Source organism: Tenrec ecaudatus, chromosome 10 (genome assembly GCF_050624435.1).
Source record: "Tenrec ecaudatus isolate mTenEca1 chromosome 10, mTenEca1.hap1, whole genome shotgun sequence".
Classification (NCBI taxonomy): Eukaryota; Metazoa; Chordata; class Mammalia; order Afrosoricida; family Tenrecidae; genus Tenrec; species Tenrec ecaudatus.
This window is the reverse complement of record NC_134539.1, coordinates 107,540,701-107,549,211: the sequence shown is the minus strand read 5'-3', so window position 1 is coordinate 107,549,211 and position 8,511 is coordinate 107,540,701. Positions and strand designations below refer to the sequence as shown.

The 8,511-nt window shown below is 56.0% G+C and overlaps 1 protein-coding gene across 2 annotated transcripts in view; it reads right to left on the bottom strand.

The window, feature by feature from the left end:
• Positions 1-4,614: 4,614 nt before the first annotated feature.
• Positions 4,615-8,511, bottom strand: part of ANKFY1 (ankyrin repeat and FYVE domain containing 1) — an 84,954-nt gene continuing 81,057 nt past the window's right edge. For both annotated transcript variants that reach the window (XM_075561165.1, XM_075561166.1), the window contains exon 25: positions 4,615-8,270. In XM_075561165.1, the coding sequence (XP_075417280.1) occupies positions 8,138-8,270 (133 nt within the window). In that variant the 3' untranslated portion in view covers positions 4,615-8,137. The remainder of the gene's footprint in view (positions 8,271-8,511) is intronic.

The window sequence follows — 8,511 nt, the reverse complement described above, 5'->3', positions numbered from 1 at the left end:
CTACTATATTCCACAGTGACACTTCAGGCCCATTCCTCTGTAGGGCCTGTTTCCATGTCACAGCAAAGGGATTGAGGACTGGTTGGTGCATGGCCAGGCTCACGGTTTCACATCCTGTGAGGCCTCTCCTTAACGCCTTTTCCTAGTCCCCTAAACATGGGCTAATCTCCCTCTGCTTTTGTCCCCTCCAGGATCAATCTCACTAATGGAGGCCACCTCCCCTTCAGAGTCACTCAGGCTCTCTGTCCTGGGCTGCTCCCGACTCCTGGGCCACTCTGGCCCTGGCTCACTGCCTCTGCTTGTACCTCTAGCTTCTCCCTGCTGCCCAGCTCTCCCCCCAAGTAGGCAGCAAGTAAAAACAGCCTAACTCAAACATTCCTTCCACATCACACACTTCTGTAACCTCCGGGGCCACTTCTGGTCATAGCCAGATTCTTGAAAGGCCACTGTAGCTCCTGGTCTCTGCTCTTCACCTCAGTCAAAACGGCTCCTTAGGAGCAGGGGGAGCAATAAGGACCTAGGAGCAGAGGGAGCAATAAGGACCTAGGAGCAGGGGGAGCAATAAGGACCTAGGAGCAGAGGGAGCAATAAGAACCTAGGAGCATGGGGAGCAATAAGGACCTAGGAGCGGGGCGGGGGAGGGGGAGCAATAAGGACCTAGGAGCAGGGGGAGCAATAAGGAAATGACAGACTGGGACAACAGGAACGTCATCTCCGATGTCAGAATTGAGAGCTAATTCATTTTTCAACGGGCTTATGTCGTCCTGAGGCTTGCAAGCCTCCTGCAGGTACACACTTAGAGTGGGCAGGTAACCGTGAGTCAGCGGTTAGCGGTGGATGTCCCGGAGCTCTCTCCAGGGGAACAACCTGTGATCAGTATCAGCGTCGTCAGAAGGGAGTCAGCAGCACTTTGGGTGGGACAGGAAAGAGAATCTGATTGCTCTTAGAGATAGGCAGCCTCCGGGGTGCCTAGTAAGCATCTTTTATGGGAGTACCTTTATGGAGAGCTATTGTGGCGGTGTTGTTCAGTGATGATAAAGTGTGTTTGACTTCATCTCCATCTCGGAAAGGTGGAGATCTTGCTCCAACTAGAGCCAGTCTTCCATGCCCTGTGGTTAAAGGTGTAGAGATTAGGCCGCCTACACTCCCTTTCAAGGTCCTGTTTCCCAAACACTCCCCACTCTACCCAGCACAGTCCTGCTCTCCCCTGGAGAGTTCTGACCCACATGGGACTTCTGTCTCATTGGACACTGTTGGCCCTAAGAGTCCATGAAGCCTGCCCATGGATTTTCCCTCATCGCCCTTTCTGCCCTCCGGCTGTCCCTTCTTGCTGCTCGGTTCACTCCAGCTGCTGCTGTCCAGTCTGGGCCGCTCCCCAGAGCACTCCTGCCTCTCACTATCTCACTGCCATTGGGTTGGCGCTGACTCAGCCGCCCTGGCCATTGGGGTATCTGAGGCTATGGAAACAGAAAGCCTCTTCTCCTGGGAAATAGCTGGTGGGTTCCAACTGCTGCCCAATGCCTACTCCATGATGCCACCAGGGCTCCTAAGTCCTGTAGGCCCCTCAAACACCATGGTTCTGGTATTCGATGTTTGCCTGGTCTTCCCATGATTCTTCTAGTTCTGAAGGTGACTGGTATCGCCATCACACAGACACCCAGTCATGCCAAGTTAGAATCGCAGCAGGTACCTCCCCCCTCCCCCCCACCCAATCTCCAGTCCTGGCAGTTCTTCCTCCTTGGGTCTTTCCCCCCCTAGTGCTCCTCTGGTTTAGGCCGCCCTCTCTCACCTGACCGCTTCAGGAGCTTGGCTGCCCAGTCCTCCCGGTTATCCTCCACAGCTGCCAGTGGTCTTCATGCTCATGGGAGGCATTCCCCTGGGAAACGGCCCTCAGTGCTCCTCCAGAGTCGTCAGGACCAGGGGGTAGCTCTACACCTCCCAGGCACTGCTCCCATGAGCCTCTGCCTCTCTCTCTCTCACCACCACACATACCCTTCTCTTCAGCTGCAGGGCGCCTGCGCTCCTTCACACCAGCTGTTGCTTCCGCCTGGAATGACACCTGGTTTCTTCAAGACACAGCTCACCCGCACCTCTGGGGAGCCAGCATTAACCCCCAGCTCAGCCGTGGGTCTAGATTCCCACAGCCCCCTGGGATAGCTTCTCTGCGGTGAAGCAGCACTCACTCAGCCTGGGACCGTCCTTAGTACCCAGGGTGCAGAGCTGTGACTGAGAGGTGCACGCAGCCATTCGTCCAAGGTCACGGGGCAGAGCCTGGCTCTCCAGGTCCTGATCCAGAGGTGGGGTGGGAGGGTGGTCTTTCAGTCCTCCCCATTTGTCTGCCTATCCTGCAGCAGGGCGGATAGGGTGGGGCTGAAACTAGGACCTCCTTCCGAGTTCCAACCAGTCCTGGGCCCTCTGCTCCAGGCTCTCTGGGAAATGGTGCTTTTGGAGTCACCCAGCAGTTATTTCCATCAAGGAGCCGGGGGTGGGGGTGGGGGGCATGGGCTAAGCATTGGGCTTCTAAGTCAGAGGTCTGTGGTGGACACACACCCAGCTCCATTCGAGGGAGGAGGCTCACTGCTCTGTAAAGATTCACCTACAGCCTCACACTCTGTGTTCTCTGTCCCACGGGGCTGCTAAGTCGGGGAAGACTACCAGGCCAGGCTTGAGAGGCTCCATTTATGGCCCATGGTGGGCGGTGGGCAGAGGGGGGCATACATGTGGTCATCAGAAAGGAGGCCTTCTCCTGGCTCTGCTCTGCTCAATCAGGGAGCCGTGTTAAAGCCAAGGTGGGGACCCCTATGTGTCCCTCAGCATCTTGAAGGAAACGTCACCTGCCTTTCCATTCTGAGAGTCCACCGTCCCATGAGTTGAAGACAGGTAAGGAATCTGGCACGTGTTGGCCACAGCTCAGCCAGTGCACGACTGTGAGACAAGACACAGAGGTCATGTCAGGCCATCACCCCTGCCCTCTCTGCTGCCTCTGTTCTGGGACAAGCTGTGATTGAAAATCGAGGCCTGACAACAGGGGAGCGCTGGGTGCAGTGTCTGCACAGAAACTGAGGAGCACCCTGGATTACTACCTGGGGCCACGTCCCCACCCTTGAGGGCTCTTCTTGCCTCGGGTGGCCCTGGATTCCTTCAATCAGGAGGTGAGCTAGTGCTGCCGAGCCTCCTAGGAGTGGGCCCTGGGTGGAGCCCCTGGCTAGGAGGAAGCACTTGTTACTAGTCACCTTCCTTCAGCAAGCCTGAGCTGCGGAGAACCCTGGTTACTCCATTTCCTACCGAGAGTGAGGATCGCCGATTAGGAAACACGCCCCAAACTGTCAGCTCATCAATGACAAAATCAGAACTCATGCCGGACCCCCAAAAAAGGCAGGCGACTGAGATTCATTTCTTGAGTGTAACTGCACAACATATAGTCTCTAGCGTCCAGCTTTGTTTTCCTCGGTGAAAGCAGTGATAGGCGTCTCTTCAAATGGGCATTTAAGAAAAGCTGGCCAACCTTCCAGAGAACCGCAGCTCATCTCAGGGCTATCAGCGTGCCAGCAGTGACTGAAGGCCCACAAGGACTCCTGGTGGCAGAGTGGTTTTGCACTGGGCTGTGATCCACCTCACTTGGAGACCACCAGCCGCTCCACGGGAGATGGGCTTTCTACTCTGCTAAAGAGTTCATTTGGGAAACACCTGGGTAGCAGAGCTACCCTTCCTACAGGGACATTAGGAGTTGGCATCGACTTGATGGCATTGAATTTGGGTTTGCTTCTGGTTTCTGAGGCCCAGCAAGCTCAGGAGCCTCATTCGGCAAACATGCTAGAAACCACCAAAGCAGGGTCAGCACCCTCTCGGCCTGGGCAAAAACATGCCCAAGTGGATGCGTGCCTAGTTCCCATGTGCAGTGGTGGAGTGGTCAGTGCGGTCTGGCCCGGAGACTGGCTACGTGGAGTCCCCAAATAGTGCCCACCAACTATGAGAGGAAGACCATGGGGAGAGAGGGTGAAGGGGGAGGGGGCGAGGTATCCTGAGAGTCGGTCAACTGGGATAAAGGAGTAGGGTGAGGAAACATAAGGGCCAGGCGAGCTAGGTTTGTGGGATCACCAGATTTCAATTCGCAACTCCCCAAAGCTCCATTAGGAACCCTAGTGGCACTATGGGCTAAGCATTGGGATGGGGACCAGAAGGTCAATGGTTCAAACCCCATGGGAGAAAGATGAGACGGTCTGCTCCCGTAAGGAGTCATGGTCTTGGAAACCCACAGGCACTTCTACTCTGCTCCACAGGGTCACCACAGTCAGAATGGGCCGCCGGCAGTAGGTGCTTGGCATCTGGAAAGGTTCACTAGCCATTTCCAAAGCCTACTGTCCCTTCAAACCTTTACTATGGCAAAGCTCCTAAATGATGGTGCCGGAGAGGCCATTTCTGGGGTCACCCATCACACGTCCCCCTGCCCTGGCTGGGTCATTATGTCTACCGTAGTTTCCTATGGTAGTGAGTGCTCCTGGGAGACGCTGGAATTCACCCGCTCCTGGTGGGCAGCTGCTCAAACAACGTGTTTATTTCTAATGCTTACCGACCGACCCATCAGCTACACATGTCTCATGGAAACTTCCACTGTGAACGCACAATTTTACCCCATTTTATTATAAGGACTTGTTACAGAAATTGCAAATATCAATTATTTGAAAAATACATTCCATTACAAGGACTCCAGAGAGACAATACCCCACTCTGGGCACCAACTCAGAGGGGGCTGGGAGCCTCGGTGATGGCCCTGTCCGGGTGCCTCCCCAGCCGGAGCCCAGCCCCTGCCTCCCCATCGGTACCACAGAGCACACACGCAGGAATGTCGTGCTGACAGCTGCAGGGCACGTCCCTGGCGACAGAAAGCGCCTTGTCAGCTGTAACAGGTTCAGGATTCGTTTATGCCACAGGAATATGGAACGATTCCGGCGATGCTCTTCCAAACAAAGTCTTTAAGGCATACAGGAGAAGGTCTGGGTGTTTTAGTACGAGCGTAATTTGTTAATATCTTGTCACACAATCAGCTCTTCACGAAATTACTTCCACGAAGCGAGGGTGCAGCTTCCTGGTCCCTTTTAGAGAGCAGCTCCCCAACTGCTTCCCCTTTCTCTCCTGGGGCTCCAGGCTCGGGCCCAGTTCTTCCGGACTTGTTCTTCCAGAGGGAAGCAATCACAGACTCGAGAAGGAGGCTTCTTTCAGGCACTCCCTGACCTGCGAGCCGAGAGAAGCTTCCAGTGTCAACATTACTGTCAGCGAGTTAGGTAGTCTGCCTTTCAGGCGCCAAGTTTCCCTTTTCTCCAGATACAAGCCACCTAGATGGAGGTCAAGGCTCTGCCGCCTCCCCTCTCCGCACTCTCCCTCCACCCCATGCCTACAGACAAGGCTGACACAACAACGGTCAACATGACAGGTGTGGACATGAGACTGGGCAAGCGGTGAGACCACAGGTACACTGAGCTCATGCAGGGCCCTAGTCGGGGAAGGGAGCTGAGGGGCTTGGGGCTCTGAGGTAGAGGACTCAAGGGCCTGGGTGGGGATCCTGTGGCTAGAGAGGACATGGCAAGTGAACTCAACCACCGAGGTCGCCTCAAGGCCACGCATCACTGGTGTGTGTGCGTGTGTTGGGGGGTGGGCATTGCACTGAAACCTGGTCCTGATGTGCTGCTCAGCAAGATGCCACTAGAAAGAACTCAGAGAGCACGTCCGAGGGTAGGCACTTCAGTCTGGGGGAGACGCCTGTGTTGGAAGGACAGGGAGGGCGAATTGGTGTAAGCCATTCCGTCTGGCCACAGCACGCCTGTACCTTCCTCTTTGAAAACCAATGCAGGTAGGAGAGCCCGCCTGGTCTACTTGCACACCTGGTGGTGAGGGGGAGGCGGTGAGGGAGCCTGGCGAGCAGGACAGTGCCGGCTGATGCCGCTGCCAGCGCTCAGCAAAGCAGGTTCTTCCTGCGCGGCTCATTCCCAGGTGGCTCCTTTCTGACGGAAGGAAATGGCTACTGGTGTTTGCTACCGGCGGTACTAGGCTGCTGAGGAGAACGGGAGGAGGACAGTTGGGCAGTTTTGTGGACAAGAGCACGGAGAGCAGCGGGAGCAGCGTGGCCTTGGCTGGCGGTGACTAGTGGAGGGGCAGCCACCACTGGGTAACCTTCGGGATGTGGAGTGGTTGGGCAGGTGGAAAGATGCTGTCTCGATCTATCTACAGGAATGCACCCTGAACCCATACAGACGCAGAGCAAGTCCCCCCAGTAAGGGGCTGCTTAGGACATAGCTGCAACCTGCACGCTGGGGGGAAAAGAGGCTTGGCTCAAGAGTATTTTGAACATAACCTCAAGGCTTCACGGGCAGTTACAGGCAAGACCCTCACTGAGTTGGGTGTGGTGGGGAGCAGGCAGGCTGAGCTGCCTCCGCCCTGATGGACTACCATGTTCCCCTGAACATGCACACAACCGACATAAATCGACCAGCCGCCCGCCTTCACAGCTACAACAGAGTCGCCTTCCCTGCTTCCTCGTGGCCGCCCCAGGCCAGACCTTAGACCTCGCAGGGGCCCGGGCCATAGGTTTGGTTAGTAGGTGAGTTTCTCTGCGAAAACTTGTATGGAAAACCCCCCCAAAACTTCTATAAAATAAGTCACAGATTTAGAGGTGGTGAGGGGGACTCGTCTAATTAGGATTTTCCTCTTCGACACAGTGCACAAGCTCATAGTGACACGGACCGCGTTTACAGCTTATGAATCACAGAACTCCTCTGCTTAGAAGGCAGCAGCCTGATTTACCAGCTCATCTCACACGCGTACTTTGGGCAGTGGAACGTGTGAATCTACAGCAATACAGCGGGCACACCATGCTCTCCAAGGAAACAAAGCCAACAGAAATGGCAGGCTGCTGCAAAGAACTAAACAAAAACCCACTTAGTCCCTTTAACACGTCCACCCATATGTCCGTCATGCCAAAACAATGTAGTGGTTGTCTGAAAGTCAGTGTGTGTGTCGCTGTCAGGGCCCACCACTCGTGCTCCACCTTCACAGCCTTGCAGAGGGAGGGGGTGTTTTGTTTTTAGAGCCGGGGCAGACCTGTCTCTTCAAATGTGCGTTTAAGAACAAAAACTGGCCAAGCCTTCCAGAGAAAAGGAGTTTAACACCTCAGGGTCAGTCCGCGTGTTAGCCATGGCTGAGACCAGCGCAGGAGCCCAGTTGGCACTCGTGCCAGAATCTTCCAAAGCAGGGGGGCCGTGTGTCAGAACACGATGCCCGGAGCTGGACCCTCTGCACTCACACCCCGAGGGAAGGCTCCAGCAGGCGGCAATCTCTGGTGGGGGAGGTGGCCGGTGGCCGGGCTGCAGTCCTGTCGCGGTGCTGCCTCCATGGACGGGTGGCCGGGGTGAGGCCTGCTGCAGGAGCCTGCCCTGTCCACCTCGCAGGAGCACGGTCCCGTCAGAGCTGTCCCTTAGAAGCGCGGGTGCCAGGGCACGGAGGGTGGGTCTCACGGGGCCTTTCTGGAACATCGCTTTGTAAAAAGTGCAGCACAGCCAAAGTGCAACGCCTCTAGCGCCCCGCGCGGAGGGGCCGAGGGCCGACTCACCTCGGGAGAGGGAACGCCAGTAAAGCTTTCGGGTGTTAAGGCCACAAATTTTCAGCTCTCATCTTTGAACCCTGTGTAGAAAGATTTCACCCTTTTCAAAGGGATAGCTCACTAAAACACAGCTTAGCTTAAAACAAGCAAACAAACAAACAAAACAAAGCATTCAGGGCAAGAGAATCCTAGAGTCTGCATGAAAACACTGCAGAAGCCCCACAGCCGCTTGCCTGTCCCCAGGGCAGCTGGCCCTCGCCGCAGGGGGTGGGGGGCTCAGAAGACCCTGGAGAGAGAGAGGCCTTAGACGTGTCTTCACCCAGGCTAGCAGAGTGGGCCGGAGTCCTCTCAGTTACCGCATGGGCTAGAGGGTCAGGCCCGGCTAGTGACATCGATGACATCTGACACACTGACAGTCACTCGGGTTGTCTGAGTGGGATCGATCCCACATGGTCTGTGGTTGGCCTAGTCCCAGGAAGACGAGCTGAGGAGCAGAGCAGCTGCGGGGAGGAGACGTGGCAGAGGCCAGAGCTGTCCCGCTCACTACGAGACCCCACCCAGAGTCAGCACGTCAAAGCAGATGTTGCAGACGCGCACGGGCTTGTTCAGGTCGAACTTGATGATGGGGATCTCCTTGGTGGAGCACTTGTGGCAGAGAAGGCGGCCGCAGTGCCGGCTGTGGAGGCAGAGAGGAGGGATGGGCGTATAGGAGGAGGAAGGGCAGGCGCCTGCTCGGCGCAGAAGGGTGCACTGCACCTCTCTCTGCCCCTGCCACCCACGTCACAACAATTCAAAGGCTGTTTTCATCCCATGCAAACAAGATTCTCCCCCAAACCAAACTCACTGCCACTGGGTCGATTCTGACTCACAGTGGCCCTGTAGGACAAGGTAGAACTGCCCCTGTGGGTTTCCGAGAC